Genomic DNA, 21007 nt, shown 5'->3' with positions numbered 1-21007 from the left:
TATAAGCTGTGTTAATCATCATAGAGAACTCTTGGTTTCAACTCCTGCTTTTTAATTACTTACATTTTAGAAAGAACTTTTTGTATTTGCTTCTCTCCAAGCACTGCAAAGGGAATCTGTTTGCTGAGGGTGTAACTGATGTCTGACTTCTTGTTGATTCAGAGCAAGAGCCATGAGCATCTGCACATAGCAAAGGCCCTTAAAGATTTGCCTGCATAAGCTAATATTAATCACTTTTTATCAGAAATTATTATCAGAATAATTTCTCCTGCAGCCAGTTGCACTGAAGGCAGCAGCATTTTCAAGTGTAGTAAGTGCACAGCCAGCACTGTGGGCTCAGTGGTTTTTAAATACCAGTGGAAGTTTTATTTGCCAAATAAATGCCTTTAGTAGAAGCTTTGGCCTTATGAACACTTGAGGTCTAGAAGCTTAGAAAAAGGACATTTATGCCTGTAGTTATCTCCCTCTTGAAATACTTTTCATTCCAGAATTCAGTGATGGATGTTGAAACTATTGATGTTTCCACATAAAACCAAAACAAACCACAGACGTTCCTCATTTGTTAAGACACTGCTTTCATTCTCATCTGGATGGTGATGTGGATGGCATGTTTAGAGCTGTGACTGATTCTCACCTTGAGTGGCTGATTAAGGCTCTGTTCAGGTGGAGCCTGTGCATTTTGGCAGCATTCCTGGGCTGGGCTCCTTTGGGTCACTGCTGTCAGCACAGCCCTGTGTGCTGCAGTGTTGACCCTGGAATGGAAGGAAGCACAGGATGCCTGATGTGAATTTATTTTAGTGAATCTTAGCTCCTGCCAGTCAATTATGGCCACTGTACTGGGGCTGGGGCAGAAAATGTGTGTTATTTCTTTTCTCTAACTGCTCACTTTGGTGGAACTGCGTTTCTGAGCCTGATAGTTATGCTGCTGGTTAGGGAGTAAAATTAAATCCTGTCTCACAGACAAAACACTGTCAGTGTACCAATAAAGCTCCAAATGTCTGTCTGCTTTTCATCTTTTCACCCATTTCATCTGGCCGCACTAGCAAAATAATTCTCTTTATGTTGTTCCTTTATTATAAATTCAATATGATTTGAATCTTCTTTGTGTATCTAGCAGCAAGATGATGTATGATCTGTTTACTTTTGAATGATTTGTGATTTATGGAAGCCTGATGCTGGTGAGTTATATAAAAGATCTTTGAGAAAATACAAGGTGTGAACCGAGAGAAAGTTTGCAGATGTTTGCTGGAGAAATAAATAGCAAGAAGAAAGTGTGTTTTCCCACCAACTCTCTGTAGACCATTTCATGTAGTATTTTGTCTAGCAGTATTTCATATGGCTCTCTGTGAGGCACACTTAAAGCTTTAAATAAAATAGAGCCCATGTGATAACTTCTACTAAAGATGTTCATATTTTGTACCATTTCTCTTTCTGAATGTAGTAAGCAGTAAATAACCCAGGCCTGTTGGCCCCCACAGCTCCCACAGTCCCAGTGTTAGGGCAGGATTTGAGGGCAGGGGAGGGTGCTGCTGCTCCCCTATAGCCACAGTTCTGTCTGGGAAGAAGAAAGGAAGCAGAAAGAGATGCCAATCTTATTGCAGTAAAAATTAGCACCCAAACCTCTGAATTTTGAGCTGAAATACTTGTAGCACTAAAGTCTTCTCCTCCTTCCTGATGGTGATTTTTCTAGTTTACCTGCCTTAAACGTTAAACTAGTTTAGTCAGCTCCATCTGTAGCTGTGTTCTCAGAGCTCCAATCAGTCTTTTCAGCAGCATTTTGTAATGGATCAGTTTTTTCCCTTTTTCACACAGGATGGATATTTTTCTGTTTCACCAAGCCTCACCTTTTCTTTCCTGTGTCCTGTACCTATTTAAGTCAGACCATTTTCATAATTTCCTTCTGCTATTCATTTTTAATTCCTGTCCAGGCTGGTGCTGAGGCAGGTTAGGCAGAGGCTGAGGGGGGAAGTTGTCTGTGTCAGAAATTGGAGGTTGGAAGAATCCTTGAGGGAGAGCGCAGGCAGGGATGTCCTGCTGCTATCCCCTGGACAATAAAAGACATGCTGGAGTTACCCTGTTTTTGTGTATGCCTTTGTGTTTGCTCAGAAAACCTGTGGGGGAGGAACTGGAATGAAAAATAACATTTTAGTTCAGCCCTCTGTTTATCAGTTTCCAGTGTGGTTTATGTGAGCGCGTGTGGATTCATTGAGATGCCTGGGAGTTGTCAAGTTTCAGGAACGGGTGTTCCTTCATCCAAATGTCTTGCTACAAAACAATTTCCCCTGCTCCTTTTTGCCTCATTAGCTTCTGCATTAACCCTTTTTTTGGGTCTCTGACACGAGGATGCTGAGCGCTGCAGCGCGTTTCTCTTTTCAGCTCCGTGTGTGCAGTGGCACTGTCACCGTGTTTTCCCTCTGTGCTCCCTCACTGTTCTTCCCATCACACTCTGCTTTTCTCTTTGATGTTCTCTCCCTCCTGACAGCTGGCCCTGGTAGGTACACGTGTCTCATCTTCTTCCCAGCTACAACATGACCCAGACAGTGTTGCTCTTCTAATTGTCGCCGTGGACCCCTTGTTTTCCTCCCAGGTTCATACACAGACTGGTTCTGGCATCCTCTTTGCTTTCCCTGTTTGTTTTTTTGTTTGTTTGTTTTATTTTCAGTAACTCTGAGGTGGTAGCTTGGCTACTGAAAGGTTGGAATTATTAAAATAATGTTTTATGGATCACTGGGGGCTGGGGGGAAGCTGTCGACTGCCTTTGTCATTTTTGAAGGAGATTATTAAAATGTATCTTATAGCTTCAGTATTCAATGTGTGCCCTCATTGTTCTCAGTCTTTCAAAAGAATTTTCTGGAAAATGAAGTTTTATCATTAAGATTGCATTAAAGTGGATTACAGAAGGGAAGAGCAAAATATGAAGAGCCTCAAACAGCTCAGAAGAGAAAGATGTGGGCATCTCATACACTGGGATGTGGAACAAGGAACATTAATAGGCTGATAAACAGAAATGACTTTTTCTCTTTAAGGCTTAAAAGGTTTACTTTGAACTTGCAAAGATTTTTTTAAAATGCCACTTCCCCAAGCTTATGTTGAATGGAGAACTTTGTGCCTCTTTTATTTTAATTTTTAATGCTCATATTGAGTGAGCAATTACTTCTGAAAAGCCATAGGTGTCATCAGGGTGGAAGAAGAGTGCACAAGTCTGGCTTTAAAGGCTTTTGCTTCTGAGCACCTACTTGCAAATCCTGTTTTGTGTCAATAAGAAATAGAACTTTTGGATTTTTCCTTATAGAAGCAGCTCATGTTGTATTTGGTGCAGTTTCTGGAAGAATTATCAATCTGTCCAAAGAGAGGAAGAAAGGATCTCCATAATGTACTTTGGCATGGTGTGGAGAGTTGTGAGGGAGTTGAATTTCACGCCTCCCATAGCAAGGAAACCTATGGTAACAGTTCAGGGAGTTTGAGGATCGTCCTCGCTTTCAGAGACATCTCTGGCCTTTGAATTTTAGGTACATTACCATCACATTTGTACTGAGGCTGAAATATAAACAGATGAAGGTGTTATTTCCATGCAGTGGCTGAGGAAATTGCCCATTTGTCTCTCTTTGCTCAACTTCTCTCATGTTTTAAAACAGTTGTTTTCCAGCCTAGCTTAAGAGTTTTGTGTGTGGCTGAATGTGCTCTCCATCAGACATGAATCTCAAATATTTTTCATTATTTTGGGAAGGAAACCGAGCACATATCTCATTTTTCTTGGTGAATGTCAAATCAATCACCATTTGTCAGTCCACTCAACATTTATAGAAATCAGTCACAATATTGGGAGATTAAGAAAAAAGATTGCTCCATTGCCTATCAAAATGTTTTGCAATAATCAAATGTGAGATTTTCGCTGTTTCAGGGTAGTTAATCTTATATCTGCATTTTTTTCTTTTGTTCTGACTCTAATCAGGGCAAAGGTTCTTTGATAAAGGAAAAAAAGTATTTGCTGGAAGGTTTCTGTGGTGTGATTTTCATTGTTGTAACACATATATCACAGTTAGTGAAGGTTTTGTACTTATATTTACCCTATGCATAAAAAGGAATATTGTTGAACAAACTGTAATAAATCTTAAGGCAGAAATTGAGTTTAGCAGGAATTACCCATCCTTTCTGCCCTGTTTTGAGAACTATCCTGCTGCAAACTTGATAGGCTGACCCACAGGCGTGTTCCATCACCAGAGATGTTACTCTTGGCACAGGTGCCCTTATAACCTAATGGAAACAGGTCCAAGGAGGTAGTGGTGCCCTGGCAATGCAATTATCCAGTTTCAAATGCAGGTATGAAGCCCTCTTGATGAACCTTCCCACCTGAATACAGCAATGCAGAGACTATTTCACAGTTCCCAATTATTAGATTGGTCTGTGAACGGTTCCAGTTTGAACTGGAGCTTTAAACAGGTTTCTGATTCATCCAGTACTTTAAAACAAATACTTTTTTCAAAGAGAAGGATTTTAAGGTAGGGAGATAGCTGCTTTGGAATTCTTGTGAATTCCTCCATACATTTCCCAAGAATACAATTCCCAAATACAATTTGGTGACCTGTCAGCACAAGTTGTACTTGACTTATGCTAGAAGGGTTCTTTAAGTATTCCCTTTTGGATCCATCTAAACAGTACTTTAACAATAGTGCTATTTTATTTAAAAGCATGTTTATTTCTTTTCTTTCAAATATAATTATGAATAAGACCCCTTGGAAGCACTCATACATTTTCCAGTGTTGTTTCTAGCATCAGAGAAACAAAGTTCTTCTGTTCCTGACTAAGCTGGAGATGTTGAGTTTGATCTTTCTCTCTTGCTTGAGGGTTTTTGACTTGTGTGCAGTACTTTTATTTTGTGTCCTGCTCACTCATTAACTACTTAGTGCAGTCTTGGATAAATTCATCATATTTAAAGCATGAACTGACTCTTAATCACAGGATTTTGTTATTGGTCAAGTGCTTTGCCAGCAGTTGATGTGTGATGAGTGCTTGATGTGGGGCCTTGGGGCAGCTGCCCCTGGGTGTCCCAGGGCTGAAACTGTGTGTGGGGCACACGTGGAGAGCTTCTCCAGGAGCACACGGATAACTGGGCATCACCACAGCCTGCTGCACGCAGAGCTGAGAAGAGCAGGGCCCAGGCTGTTCTGGTTTAATTGAGAATCATGTCCACATCTCAAAAGAAGTGCTAATCACCTGCCCTCAGTAGATATTTCTCTTCCAGCATAGGTTGCTGGCAAGAGCAGTGTGCAGGTAGTAGCTGTAATTACTTGGTGAGTACTATCTGTCAGTCAAAGCAGATAATATTAAACTTACTTTTTCTTCTACTTTGTTTGGAAAAAAATGAAAAGATCCAGTAGAACCCAAGATCATGCATTGTTGAAAACAAGGCACATTCTCAAAGGCAAACAGATTGATTTTGAAACAGATGTGCAATTATTTAAATTCTTCTTACATGTGAGGTTCCAGTAATTGTCTTGTGCTGCACAAGAAGGCTGTCCTTGGGGTGGTTCTTCTCTCATATCTCTTTTTGACAACAGCTGATAATGAGGCTGCAGCTACCCATTTTCCACTGGTGCAGCTGTAAGATGAGAGTGGCACAGACAGGGTTATGCTTTGAATTTCCTGATCTCTCTGATGACTGAGAGGCAGCACCCAGGAGTTCACAGGTCTGTTTTATCTTCCTTAGTGCCCGGATGCTGGAGAAGGCCCGGCAGCAGCTGCAGGAGGAAATCCTGAGTGTTCAGAGCCAGCTGTTGGATGAGAAGAAGAAACGAGAGCACCAGGAAGCGCTGGTCAGGCGGCTGCAGAAACGTGTGGTGCTCCTCACCAAGGTGAGTTCCCACACCATGTTTGGAAAAGCCCATGTCCTTATTTCTTTCTGCCAGGTGCAGCCCTTCCTATTTCTTCTTTGTTCACCTCTCTAATGGGTGCTACAGAACTGTTCTGGGGTCTTTGCATAATGTGTGCCATGGGAGATGTGGAACCTGTCTTCAGGGCTTCATTGGAATGGAAGGACCAGCACCTCCTAAAACTGTGCTCGTGTTCCCCCCAGCTGTGCTGAGGACATGTGACTTTGTCTGAACCTTGGCATCGATGTGAGGGCAGAGAATTGAATCATGTTGTTGCTGGAGTGTTTTGAGCCACTGAAGGGAATTTATAATGGCTTTGGCTGCATTGCTTCCTTTCCTAAAGAGAACGAAGTGGCAGCACCTTGTCAACTGTTCCTGTGGAAAAACAATTTACAGAGAGTAAGAGATTTGCCTTCCTCTTACACTGGAAGTCTGTTCAAATGTAATGGCAAGCACTAGACCAGTAAATTGAAAATAGGTTTTAAGATTCTTTCTATAGAATATATCAAAGGAGTCTGCATCATCCTATATCAGGTGTGCTCTCATGATGAAATTCTATACAATAATTCTGAAGTCTGCAGAGCATTGAAAATTTTATATTAAATTCTGAGAGCTCTCTTTCCACAAAGGGAATAATAATTTGCTGTAGCCAGAATGAGAGTTACTTCACTTTCCAAGAATACTCCTTGCAAAACTTCCCTCATCTGAGCAATCTCCCTGGTGTTATAAAGCTGCTCACGTAAATGAGCTTATGTGTCTGCAGAAGGTCAGACTCCAGTAGTCAGAGCTCATGAGAGGGAGCCAGGCACATCACCACATGGGGAGGCAGGAGGGGAAAGAGCTGCTGTGGTGCCTGAGCTTTAGGCTTTGATTTTCAGTGTCAACTAAAGCGTTTTGATCAATTTTAATTGTGCTGCACCCAATTTTGTGTAATTCCCATGTCATTGTTGAGCCAAAAAAGCTGTGATGTGTGGTGCAGTAAGCATGAAGCAGCCACTTTACAAGAGGATATTCCATCAGGCCTTCTGACTGCAGAGTTTGATGCCATGAAGAGTCACAGAAGTGCAAAGAGTAAAATGAATGCAGTTCTTTCAGCCTTGCACTGAGTCAGGGTGGACCAAAGTCTCTCCATCATCTCCTCCCCAGCCCTTGTCCTGCCCCAGCAGCAGGCAGCTCTCTGTAGTGTTCTAGTTTGGGACTGCCATGGCTGGATAAGACACAGGTGTATACTGAGCCCAGTAAAAAACCTGTCTTTATAACCTTTTCAGCTGTCTAACGTTGTGCTGGACTGCTCAGCCCTGAAGGAAGTTTCTCAGATGGTTTCTAAAATATTCCCTTTGTTAACTTATTTCCAGTGCTCAGCAGAAACACTTTTTGTCATAGAACACAAAAATATCATTACTTTTCTTTAAGTACAAGACAAAACCACAAGACTAGTTTGTCATGTGATGGATTGTACCCTGATTTATATGGAAAGACAAACCTTTGCTTTGTTTGCTGTGCACCCCCTGAAGAGGAGCACAGGAAAAGTTGGAAGTGTTCTTTATCAGACCATGGCAAATAAACTTGTGATTTGACAGGGAAGGTTTTCATTGTGCTCAGTGATTCCTCAACTGACCTGTTATGAAGGAATAAAGACTTTGCTGTTCTCTGAAAATTGATATTCCACCCAGAGAATGCTGGGTCCTTTGTGAAGAAGTACATGCATTATGGTACTTGGACAATCTATCCTCAGCACTGTTTCTCCTGCTGGTTGCTCTTCTCATGCAAAATCAGAAGAAAGAATTTCATTTAATTAAAAGAAGTATGATATTGAGATTTAAAATGAGATTGAGCAAATACATTTCCTGTCAAAAATAATTATTTTACATTGAAAGCATATCACCTAGAATGGTATTTAATCATCTAATTAGTGGCACCAGTACTGCAGCGTGCTTTTATGTAATTTGAGAATGGAAAAGATGAGTTCTCTCTATTCAATCTTTGTCTTGTTAAATAGGACTGTGAAAATCTAATTTGGGGGAGAGTATTATATATAAGATTGAAATGCTATTGCTTTTGATAGTATGGCTTCTGCATTTGTGTATGTTTGACTCTACTAGGGCAGTGAATCAGTTCCTGTGTGCTGAGCAAACAAGGCCTGAAAGGCACCAGAGGTGTTCAACAGTGCAAGTTTAATGCTGTAACAGTTTTGCTTTCTTTAGGTTCAGATTGGAACCTGGAAGTCTCAGTCCTAGAATATGAAATAGAATATGAATAGAATAAGAGTATTAAAATATGAATAAAAACCAGTAAGTTGTTTTTTGTTTGGTAACAGCAGTAGCCAATATTTCAGCAGTAAATGTACTCTCTTCAGGGGGTACTTGCTTTGCCAGACTCCTTCTCACTTCTGTGGCTACTGATTTTTTTTCCCTAAGACTGAAGCAATATTTTGTGGCTCTTACAGACTGCCTGTCTCTCTTGTCAGTTGTGCTCAGTTGCTACTTGCCACAGTCTCTGTCTTGGTTGCTCTCATGTTTCCATTTCAGTGCATTTAACCTCTCTGTCCATTGCTTCGTTCCTCGCCTCATTTGCTTCTTTTGGGCTTTCTTGATCTTACTTGGGCCTTTCCAGTTGGTTTACTGCTTGGAAGGGACACAGTTTCAGTCTGGGATACTTCAGTGCATCCCTACAAATCTCTCTTCCCTGGCATTCTCCAACAGCATTCTCCAATCTCTGAATGTTACTGCAGTGGTCCAGTCCCATCAATTCCACTGCTGAGTGTGGGCTGCTGTGGGAGCTGCATCCTGATTATTCCTGCTCACAAACTGCTCTTTAGAACATGCTGGTTGATCATTTTGTCCCTTGTGTCCTTGTAAATCAGGACAGGACTGAAGTTTTCTGATTTACATGTTTTCAATGAAACATAAGAGTAGATTAGGACACCACCGAGGCTTTCAGACTTTGATGGCTGGAAGGTTTCTCCTGGAGTGTCACTCTGTTCACTTAAGGTGATGAAACAGAAATTGATGCTTGAAGGGATGGATTCTCTCTCTCTCTCAGAGATCTGCATGGCTGGGTTTGCTGTCTGTCATGCTTTTTGCTTTCCCTTAGCTCACAGTTTTGGGAAAATCTTTCATCTTTGCTTTAGTACCTGAGGAAGTTGTGGTACAGCAGTACTGGGAGATACCTGAAATACCTGAAACACCTGGTCCACCTCTGCCTTTTTGCCTCTTTGATTTACTGCTGTATTTGCTTTGAGTGCCATGTTTACTCACACACTTTTGTATTTGCCTTTTGTGTTGTCCTTTAGCTTTTGAATGTTTCTCTTTTTCTGAGAGCTTTGCACACAACTCCTGGTCTTTGTTTATGAAGTGGGCTTGTTAAGAACATTGAATTCTGCTACAGAATGGCTAAAATTGGAAACTCTTAGGAAATTTTATATGATATATATGATATAGAGGCCTCCCAAAATGAAAAACCCTTTCTGAAAATCCTTATCTGAGTGTAGCTGATTGACTCAGTATTGCATGGAAAGCCAGCTCTGGCTTATTTGTTTCAGGACAGCTTCCAAAGGGCACAACTGGGCCTTGTGCAGTGAAAGTGTTGCTGAAGAATAGCAAAAAAAGCACACTCAAAAGCCCCCAAAGTCCTCTGATGTGGAGGGCTAAAGGCTGGCTATCATCTCCTCCTTTCCTCCAGTGATTTTACCTGGATGTGATCAGCTCTTACTGTGTTTTTACTTATATTCTGCCAGGGTTTAGCCCTGCCAGCCTCAGTTCAGTGACTCCTGGGAGCAGCGTGTGTGCCCTGGAGGAACTTGTGCAAGAAGCTGTAGAGTGTGTGGGATCAGCCCATACCCCACTGCAGGTTCACCCAGAGACAAAAGACCCTGCTTTTTGCAGCCAGGGCATGATCCTTTGCAGGAAGCTCAAAACTCAAAATGGGAAGCCAAATTTCAGTTACTTTTTCTGACTTATTTCAAATGAGTCCAATTTGTTCCCGAAATTGTAGGCTTTGTGAATGCACACTGCCATAGCTGCAGCCCTTGCTCTCCTATAAGGCATAACACAACGACTGAACTCGTCTGCTTGTGCTGGATGTTGTTGTTTCACTGCATTTATTTCCTGTCTGTGCACTTGTCTGCCTTTGGGTACTCTGATGCCCAGAGAAGAGACTGAAAAATTCCCCTTTGTTTCCTGGGCTCTCAACCAGATCATGTGATATGATAGAAAATCTGTTTCTATTGAGACATAATTTAGGCCATCACCGTAAAAGTTAGAGATTAAACAAGTATTGATTAACCAACTCCAGCTGACTGCTGATACCACATGTTCCTGGAGATATCAGTCAGTGTGAAGTATATTAGTGACTCCCAGAGCTGAGAATGGCAAGAATGCATCAGAAATGGGACTAGGTAATTAAACTGTTCATTAAGCATGGCAGATGCAGAGTTCATGACTTGATTTGCCATCTGCTTTGTTTTGTAATCAGTAAAGATTTAAAATAATGCTGATGGCTTCTCTGTCATATTGGGTCCTGCATGATGTTTTTTTCTGAGGAGGTAGATAGATGATTTTAAAGCACAAGGAGGGATATTAAAGTTCTGGGTGTGCAGCAAAGAAGGTGAATTAACCCTTTTCCTGGGATATGTGAAAAATCAGCTGTAAATACAGCAGTCAGTATTGCACTCAGCAGCACTAAAAATGACACTTTGGCAAGCAGGTCCTTGTGTCAGACCTTTTGGGCATCACCCCCTGAGCTGTGCTCTGCATTCAGGCAGCACAATTGGCCTTGGGGCAGGTCTGAGCTGCTCCTCAGGGCTGTGAGCAGTATCCAGTGCTTTCCCTGGCTGTTATGACTCTCCTTTCTTCCTTCAATCCATGTCATGATTCTGTGGATGTCATTTAAGCAGTGCTGCTGCTCCACACGTGATTGTTAACTGCTGTCAGCCTGAGCCTGGCCAAACCTTTCCCTCTGCTCACTGCATCTCCCCTTCATAGGTTTTTATAAACTCAGGGAAGTTACCTTTCTTTTTATGACTGGCAAATAAATACATTTTAAGGTGATTTCACATCTCCCTCTTCAGCAATTAAGCAAGGCAGGTTTTGTGAGTGCTTCCTTGGACCATCCTGCATCCTTGAGAAGAGGGAAACAAGACACCCTGTGTTTGAAGGAGACTCAGCAGCCTTTTAGATTGAGCACAGGCCTTTCTAATTTCAACTTGATTATATTAATCAGTTAAATGCTTTCAGAGAAAGGCTGGTTGGTAGTTAGGGGTGGAGGAGGATAATAGCAGGAGACAGAAGATCATTATCAGGTGTGGGAAAGAGGCAAGGAGACAATTGCTGCCTGTGGCATGCAGGGGCTCAGAACAGGTCACTGCTGAATTTAAATTTTTAGTAACCAGTAGCATCATCAATTTTAATTCCCAGACCTGTCTTGTAGGGTGCCTTTTTTAAAGAATGAAGACCAACAGGTCAGAGATGAGGTAGGTGCTTTTATGAATAATTCTGTGCCCTGTGAGCTGGTGTTAAAATGCTCCTGAGTTCAGCCTGATGCAGGGTGGTTGCTGGGCTTCATGTTTATGATTTCCACAGGAGTGTCTCTGTTACTGGATAATGGGTGCAGAGTTTTGTGATGAGAAAGCAGGATTTGGGAGTTTGAGACTGCTTCTATAGACATTTTTTGTTGGAGTTAAGGAAATATATATCCTCCTTTGCCTTTGTTGGCCTTTGACTGCCTTCTGTCTATGAGGTGGGAAGTGCTGCAGGGAAATGGAGTTCTGTGAGCAGTTATTTTAACAGTGTTTTTTGGTTGGTTTGTTTGTTTAGTTTTTTTTCCCCTGTATAACCCAAATTTGTTGTAGAGTAGTTTTTTTATATTTTAGTAACTCCTTCCAGTTACTTGCTGTGTCATGTTTTAGTCCTGACCCACTTAACCAGCTCCTGGAGCTCAGGCAGCTCCCTCCACGTGTAGCAGTGTTGGAGGTAACTTCTTTAGCAGTCTTTACCTGCAAGGTAACTCCACAAATATGTGCTCTGACAACACATTTCCTGTTTAATTTTTATTTTTGTCATGTATATCACTGGTCTGCTTTACCTTTCTTAACCCTCTTGTAGTCCACGCTGTGAGGGCCTTTCAGCCATGCTCTCACCTTCCATACCTAACAGCCTGCTAGATCTGTTGACCTGATTTCAAGTTTCTCTAGATCTCACAGTCTGAGAGTGATTTTCTTTTTTTCTTTTTCTTTTTTTTTTTTTCTTTTCCTCCTCTGTCTGTTCCCTCTAATTTGTCTACTTCTGATTTTTATTTAGCTTTTAATGGAATGGTCTAACTCCAGTTTTCAAGGAAGTTGCTACAGGGCATACAAAAGAGCAAATACAAATTTTATCAGCCTCAGCTGTTCCCCAAGTCACTCAGCCTGCACCCTGGCCTTGTCATGAACCAGCCATAGTATTTATTGAAATGGTTTCATCTGCAGCACTGCCCTTTCTGTAGCTGAGCACAATCCCACCATACTCCAATGGCAGTTTTTGCAGACACTTGTACAGTGACAAACTAACTCTGTGCTGCTTTGTACTTGATGCTTCGTTATATTCATAACAAGCTCCTATTTGCATGCTTGACATTTTAAAATACTGTGTTTGGAATGTGTTATTTATTTTGAGACCTTTATTAAGCAACCTCAATCTAAGGGTTTAATTGTTACTGATAGCTAAGAGTATAATTACCTCAGTAAAATATCATGGCTATATTAAGCAAATGGCAATTGTCTTCCAGAATAAAATGAGTACAAGCCATTTTCCTTTGAAACAGGTTGGTTCATGATCTGATACCATTTACTGATACAATTGCAGAGTCTCTCTACAAAGAATGAGTGAGGAAAGCTGAGATCGATGTGTTTGTGGAAGAGACTGGCTGAAGCAGTGCACAAAAACCATTTGGGAGGAGAAAGTACCTTTAAATTAAACCAGGAAATGTTACTGTTTCTCAAGTGAGATTTGCAGATTTCAGAAAGTCAGAAGAATGTGTTTTTGCTGGTGTGGGCTCCCAGAGCAGTGCCTGCTTTTCTTTCACTCGGTTTTCTTTTTTACCATTGTTGCTTACTTTGCCTAACTTGGTCACAAGTTTACTGCTCAGTTTTGACTCAGTGGAAGAAGTTGTTGAGTTCTCACAAATGACTTCTCAAAGAGTTCCCTTAGTTTGACTTGTCAGTCTGCATTTCTCCAAGCTCTCTCTGGCTCTGGGCACTGCACACGTTTGGGAGCCCTTCTTGCTTTCCCCTGCATCCTCTCTAGTGAGACCCTTTCCTCTTCATCTGTTGTCCCAATTCCTTGTAGCTAATGGATAAATGTGCCTTTTCCCTGACTTTGGCTCTTGTACTTTGTGTACCCATGCAGGAATTTGTCTGGCAGGGGCAGAAGGTGATGTGCTTTGTCAGAGTTGGGCTTTATCACCCGAGGGATCCCAACATGGAAATGCTGAGGGTGGCTTCAAATGGCCAGCCTGGAGCCAGAGGATGAATTGGCCCCTGGGCCTTGCTTCCCTTTCTCTTTTAGAAGCATAAAAGAGCTCATAAAAATCATCTTAGCAATTTTCTGGGAATGAGTTTTGTGTAATTCTTTTGCCTTATTATGTATCTGGTAAACATTGCAATGATAAAAATACGTAGTTCATTATTATCTTTATATCTGATGTTTTTGAGGCGGAGGCACAAGGACAGCCTCTGTATTCTTATTGATGTTATCTCTGACTTAACTTCTATTTAAGCAGTGAGTTTAGAGCATTTTTTAAAATTTTATAACAATTCAGAGTATGCAGCAAAGTTAAAAGTTATGTGTTATTTTATGAGGTATTTGTGAAGAACAATAGAAATGTGATCTTTTTTTCCCAGAATACTGACTGGAATCTGCTTTGTTCTGCCCCCACTAGATATTAATGCTCGCTGCTAAGAGGTTAGATTATGAAAATTAGAAATATACCCATAAAAGAATTTATATGACCTTCAGTTCTCATATTTCTCTGAGAGAAAGGGCTGTAGGACTTCTAAAGGTAAAATATTCAATAAAAAGAAATTAGGTTAATCCAATGTTATGGCTGAGAATTTAAACTCACCCAGGTCAGGTAATTCAAAGTTATGGTTCCCTTGATGCGTGTGCTGTAACATTTATTCCTTAGCTCCTCAGCTCTGAGTTATGAAGGATGGTTGAGCAGGTCTGGCAGGGAAGATGGATGGGTGGAATGAGGGAGTGATTGTTGGGGGAAGTCGGGCAGAACAAACCTGGCTGCTGGGCAGAGGCTTGGGCAGCATCCAGGGACAGGGAAAGGGCTTAGGATTTCTGAACAGCAGGCTCTGAAATACCAGCAAGGCTAAGCTGCAAAAACGGGTTGTTTTTCTTTTTTTTCTTTTTTTTTTTTTGACAATTCTTTGTTCCTCAGATACTTATGGTTTGAAGGCATTAATCTTGCTGCCTCTTAGAATGGTGATATTGCCACAGGAACTGCAGCTTTGAATCTCTGACTTCTCTCTGTTTTAATTCTCAGCCATAAAACTGGATTAACTGGGCTTGCTTCAAGTTGAATTACAGTGGATTTTTTTTTATTTTTTAAAGGATAGGCGAGAGAGATAATTAAGTAATTGCACAGTAGCTTATTTCAACATGTGATGGGAGCCTCTGGTAAGAACAGCTGCACTACTCAGACACCAGTCAGAGCATCCTTTCAAATGAAGACCCAAAATCTTTATAAAACTGAAGGACTGTCTGGAGAACTGAGGAGTTTTGGATTGCTCCTGGCACAGTATCATGCAGTACTGACTATTTTGTTCAATGTGTGTTCACAACGTCTCAGGTCAAGCATTGCTTAAATTGATGAATATATTAGAAGTCAAATGAGGTTTTACAAAGCATCTTGGAAATGGTCTCTGACCCATGATTTGTTGCATTGAGGAGAAATGTACTGTTCCCTTTTTTATGAGCACATTTGTTTAGGTGGTATTTCAGAGTCAACAACTGTTTAATAAAAGCGATAGAAAACTTGAAGAATTGGTGTAGTTTCAGTTAATTAATTTTGATTGATGTAATGAGATTATTATATTACAAGTTTCTCGCTATACAGAACAGCTGCTGGGGTTTTTTTAGTGTTATGTGGGGCAGGACCTGTGAAAAATCATTGACTGTAAACTTGCCTGTTTGAGGTGGAACCAGTCTGGGACAGTGGGGGAGCTGGGGCTTAGTTTTCTGTCTGTGTGAATCCAGAGCTTCAGGATCTCCCTAGAAAAATCACTGCCTTTTTGAAGTCAAGAATTTATAAAGGGATCAACAGGTAAAATGTGAGACACGAAAAGAGGATGTGCTTTTTACACATCAGGATGATGTTGGACTTGCTATCTGTCAGAAGGAGGAGATCTCTTCTCACAAGAGTCTTCTGATTTGGAGAAGTTATATTAGGAAGGTCCTATAACCCTCTGGGGTATCCAAGCTGCTTTTTAAGCACAGGGAAGCATTGCCAGAGTGATGTTTAAATATGTCTGTGTATGTCTGCATCTCCTTGCTTTCCTTGGGCAGTAAAGTCCAAGGATTCCAGCAGATGTGTTCCTTTGCTTGTTGGGTATGCACAAAGTGCTGTGGACTTACTCCAATGTTGTATCATCCCAGTCACTTGCTCCTAGAGCAACACTGGGCTAAATGGAAACCCCACCCTATGTGGTCTTTTAGTCAATGTTATTTTGGGTGCCACAAGTCTGTGTGTAAGGAATTGAGACTGAGCTGTTAAAGTGGAAGTCACTGAAAGGGTGAAACATTTTAAACCGATCACTTTCCTGTAAGCCTTGAGAAGGTTTGTGCTGATCTCGTGCCTGGGAGCTGCAGGCACCTGAGAGGATGGCTTTGACATCAGTGGCAAATATTTTTCACAGCAAAATGTACATTCTGCTGGTTCTCCCTGGCAGCCTGTGCTGGAGCTGCAGGATGTGTAGCTTTGCTGGATGCTGTTCCCCCCTGAGATGTGAGCACACTCTCCCTGCTGGGCCATTGCTCCGTGCCCATGGCATGCTGGAGCTCATTTCTGCATGTCCTGAGTGCCTGGAAGGAGCTGTAAAATCTAAATTTAGAAAGAAATGTGTGACAGGATTCGGGGCTCCCCGTCCTTGTGAGCAGTTAAAGGAGAGATTCAGAGCACGGCACGCAGCAGCTCCTGGGGAGAGCTGTGACCTACTTGACTCTAGAGTTGGTAGCTTTGGACTGGGGTGTGCCTAAAGCTCCATGGGCTCAGTCTCATGGGACAGAGCCAAGAGCTCATTCCCCTTTCAGGGAGAGAAGTTGCTCCTGCTCCCTTTGAGCAGCAGAGTTTTCTATCCAGTGAAAGAAGCATCTGGAAGAGTCCCTGCTCCCACACCCCATTTTCCCTGCCTTGTGTGGTAGATGGGTTACAGGCAGGTCCAAGACCAGCAGCTTGTTATTGTTTATGTGGATGGGAGAGGGGCTGGGAAGACTCATTCTGTGCATTGAACTTGTGATTAAATTAAAGATAAACATGGATGTGGAGTAATGTTTCTTTCAGGATGTTCACACAGCATAGAACTGTGTGCTTCTACAGGGCAAAGAAGTGTGCAGCTCTCAAAATGATCTAGTGTCTGAATTAGAAATTTAAGCAATTTAACTCCTCTCACTTGCTGCTTTTTCAGGCACATATATAAGCTGCAGAAGTTTTATGTTTTATGCTTGTAACAGGAATTCTGCTCTGTAAATAGTATTTCCAGCTTTACAGATAAGGAAACACTTTCTGGCTTTAATAAATTAATTTTCTGTTGATAACATACTACCTTTGGAGACCAACTTTTCAGGTTGACATTTCTATTATATTAATTACAAAGAGCAGAGAAGCTGTGCTTGTTTTGTCATTGGGAAATGCCATTTGCAAAGTTATTGGAAAGCTGACCTTGTCAGAAGTGTTATTGCATTATCCCTCAGTGAGGGCCACCACAAGTGAATGACAAGAAAAAAATGCAGAAAGAGAAAAGCAATTTCAGGAGATATAATGAAATCAAAACAAAATGCTTTTTTTCCTTCTCCAACGTGAAGATGTTTATTAAGATAGTGTATGTAAGAGTTCAGTGCTGGGGGAAAAAAGTGCTTGTGAACCACTTGGGGTTGTTTTTTAAAAATGAAAATGACCATACAAGAGATTTCTTGACCTTTTGCACAAAGTGAACATGGACAAGAGGCAGTGCTTACTCCAGTGACATCTCTCCCACTCCCTGTTTCTGCCTGTTCCCACTGTGTATCCCTGTCCATTATCCTTTTTCCCTCTTGTTCATTCTGCACATCAGGCAAAATGGGCTCAGCCTGCATGGACCAAAGCCCCCACCCAAGGGCTGGGGGTATCTTTTGCCACCTCAGTGCTTGGAGAGCTCGCCCTGGAATATTTTTCTTTCCAGTCTCTGGTTCACTTCACCATTCCTTCAAGTAAATCTCAGCTCTTCTGTTTGCTTCCAGCAAAATGCCAAGCAAATCATCTGTTTGTTTTCTGCTTTCTCTCCCAATTTAAAACCACAGAGCTGTTAGTTTTCTCAGAGCCATTCCTTGTTCTCCCTGAACACTGGGGAACACCAACAGCTGCCCCTTCCTGCTCTGCCTGAGTGTCCCATCCAGGCACAGCTCTGCTGAAAACCCAGGTGATTTCCTTCTCCAAGGAGCTGCCTGCTTTCATGTGCCTCTCAACAATCTGTGCAGGAAAGTACCACTCAGATTAGTGGCCATTTAATCTTTGAACATGTAGGGCACAGCAGGACATGCTGAGTGTCTCCTTCTGCTCATCTCTGCTTTGTCCCTGTGCTGGAATTGTGACAGAGGTGCAGCTCACAGGTAGCTCAGTGAGTGGTTCACAATGGAGCGTGGTCATCACACTTTAAAAGCTTCAAATGAAATCTTTTCCAGCAAAGAAGTTATTAAAAAAGCCCCAGAAAGCTATTTAACCCACCCCCTCCTCCTGTGTGAGGCAACGTGTTTCTTATGTAATATCTATGCACATGAATTTGTCATGTGTGGCATTACCCTCAGGCTATGTTTGTAGCCCTTGCGTTCCAATATTGGCTTTTTACTTACATAAAAGAGAAGAAAAAAAACCCTTCTGAGTTCCTTGAAAACATCCTAAATGGGATGCTGAGGAGCTGTAAATAATAGCCAGGTTTATAGTTTAACTCTCTAGGAGCATGTGCAAGCTGAGGGGTGTGAAACACGTGTTCTGGATCTGATGTTTGCCTTCAGATAACACAAGGAAACCAGAAATACAGAAGTAATTAAATGTGCATGCCTTGTCTGCCTTGCTTTCCTCTCACTTGGATTTGTGAGTTCTGAGGTTCTGAAGCTGCTGCAGCTGTTGGTGCATTTTCTGCATCGAGCTGTGTCCTCTGTTGGGGTTTATTCCCTAAGATAAGGAATTTTTTTTAATCCCTCCAAGCAACCAGGTCAAACTGACTCATCTAAATCTGTCTCCTACCAAACTTTGTGACTTTGTGAGCTCTTGTTAAGCCTCACCTAGCTAGGCTGAGTTTGGGATGCTCTTTTCTCAGTATTTATGTTCTCACTACTTCTCCCTCTGCAAAGGTAGGATTTTTTTAGCTTAGCTTTCCTTTAAGAAGAGCTTATTTCCTTTAAGAATTCCTCAGGGATGTGGAATTGTTGCCCCTCATCAGCCAGCAGTTACACAGGCTTAGTTTTAGTGCCAAACTGCTCCACTGAAGGAACTGGATCTCTTGACTGCAGCCAGAACATCCAAGTAGGTGTATCTGGTTGAACTAGTAATCAGAACAGACAAAGAACTTCGTGCCAAGCCTGACTGGTGGGTAGGAGGTCATACTTTGGCTTTATGGAGAATTCCCCGTGTTCTGGATGTTCTTCAGGTGACAGAACCTGTGAGCTGTCCCTCCCCACCGCCGCTCTGCGCTCGGATTGTGGCTCTGCCTCCACGCGGATGAATGGGTGCCTAACGATCTGCATCCAAAGTTTTGATTGGTAATTAACTTTCAATATGCTAAAAGGATGGCTAATAACATTGAATGCAAATCACAGAGTTCACATTCTTCAACTTAAGAAAAATGGTATCTTCTCATTTTGCTGCATTGTTCAGATGTAACAAGAGCGATTGCCACTCTCCCCAGGGACAGCTTAGGGACTTACGAGGTTTATTCATCCAGACCAATGAATTCTTTTTCCTGGCATTTTTTTCCCCCAAGAAGTAGTGATAAGAAACCCTGAAGGAGGGGAGGAACCTTCTTGACCTTTCTCTTTTTTTGTCCTGGGACTTGGTCTGGAGTTAAATGTGTTATAAATATTCGAGTATCAATGCTTGGTAGACTTACGAGAGCTCTTAGCAACTAATGAAGGTTAAATGCTGTCTATTTTGGGAACCTGAATGACACTGTCGCTCACATTTTAGCAGTACTCGATGTCTAGAGCTGCTTTTCCCCCCCTGTCATTCCTGTGAGGTGGGGCAGCTAACTGAGATAACTAACTGATATAGAGGAGCATGGGAAACAGATGCTTGGGTGTAATAACTGAAGATCTGAGCCTAAGTCAAACAGGAGTGCAGTGGAAGAGCTGTGAAGTCTTTACTGTATCTCCTTCTGAGAGTGTTTGGTTTTTTATGAAGTCCCCCAGTGCAGATTGCAGTTTTCTGTGCTTTACCTGTGTGACAATGACCTTCCTTCAGGTGGCAAATGCTTTCCTGCAGCACGTGTGTATGTATTCCCTGCCTGCTCTGCTGTGTTAGTATCAGCATTTCACTGATTTTCTACATCTTTTGAGTCTTGTCATATCCTGGAAGCATCTGGTATCGTTGTGGTGAACCTGTGTTAGTACAAGGATGTGATTTTTTCCTGGAGCTGTGTTGCTGAAGTGGTTTTGTTTGTGGAGGTTATGGCTCAAGTCCCTTCCCTCCTCTCTGCAGGTTTTGGCGTGTCTCTAGGGATGTCTTAGCTTCCAAGGGTGTCAAAATCAAATCCCTAGGATGCTGTGGTGTGAAAGCTGCTGTGTGCACACTGTGTGAAATCTAAACTTTTTCCCTTCCCCTCTGCATTAACTTGCATTTGTGTGTGATTTTGCTCAGTCTGTCAGCCTTTGCTCGTCCGTCATTATTGATATTTTTGGGTGCTCTGGAATGCCTCACCCTTGTCTCTAGGCTCTGCTGGCATTAATATTTTATGTTGTCAGCTCACATCTTGCTGCTTGCCCCTGTTCCACTACGCTAATAATGATCCTGAAGGAAACTTTGGCTCTAAGCCTCAGTGCAGCCTCCTGCTAATTGCTTTCCATGGCAGGGAGGGGTGGTGTGCTCCTCCATCAGCAGCTCCTACCAGCAGGTATTTGACTCTCACATAATGATTAAAACCCAGGGATGCTCGGTCATTTAAACAGACTTTCAAACCCTGTGTTCACTGCTTCACTCTCCTGTGAGTTCTCTCAAAGAATTGTTAACTGGCTCACTTTAAATTACTTTCACAAAAGCTCGTGCTTATCTATCTCTATTTTATCTTGTTACACTCAACTCAAAGAGATGCTTTGAATTCTGAACCTTCTTAACTAATTTTCCTAATGTTCAGGTGAAACTTCCTTGCCAATGACTCTAATTTCCCAGAACAACCTTATCTCTGCTTTCAAAACAGAGGAGGATGTCTGCAGTCTGGTATCTCCAATAGGATAGCCATTTTTAATGATAAATCATTTTATTCCTTTTGTCTGTTAACACCTTTGTTATTTTTTGGTCTTGGGTGAATATCCAGCTTTGAGATTATTATTATATCTTCTTAGTGCAGTTTAATTTCTTGAAGCATTTAGCTGCCTTTATCACAGTTCTCTGGATAAAGTAGAGCAGAGGAGCTGTGATGATTCTTTTTGGAGCCTGGATCTTTGCTGGGTCAGGGTGTGCAGTTACAACCACTTGTGCCTCTGATAGACTCAAAGGATTGCCCTGTACGTGGAGCTGCTCATTTCAGCTTTGTTTGGGGCTTCATGTTTTCATGGTGTTGAAATTATTTAAAATAAAAATGAATGTTATGGTTTTCATATACTTTATATTCTCCAATATGTTTTACATTTACATGACCTTTTCTTGCTTCGTGCAAGCATCATGACTTTCAGTGTTTTGATATTTGTATT

At 41.8% G+C, this 21007-nt stretch overlaps 1 protein-coding gene across 4 annotated transcripts in view; it reads left to right on the top strand.

Moving 5' to 3' along the window:
* MAD1L1 (mitotic arrest deficient 1 like 1) overlaps positions 1-21007 on the top strand; it is a 346255-nt gene that overhangs the window by 94399 nt on the left and 230849 nt on the right. For all 4 annotated transcript variants that reach the window (XM_015643261.1, XM_015643258.1, XM_015643260.3 and 1 more), the window contains exon 11: positions 5708-5852. In XM_015643261.1, the coding sequence (XP_015498747.1) occupies positions 5708-5852 (145 nt within the window). The remainder of the gene's footprint in view (positions 1-5707; positions 5853-21007) is intronic.

Source organism: Parus major, chromosome 14 (genome assembly GCF_001522545.3).
Source record: "Parus major isolate Abel chromosome 14, Parus_major1.1, whole genome shotgun sequence".
Lineage (NCBI taxonomy): Eukaryota > Metazoa > Chordata > Aves > Passeriformes > Paridae > Parus > Parus major.
Note: the sequence above shows the minus strand (reverse complement) of the source record. Positions and strands in the feature narration are given on the sequence as shown.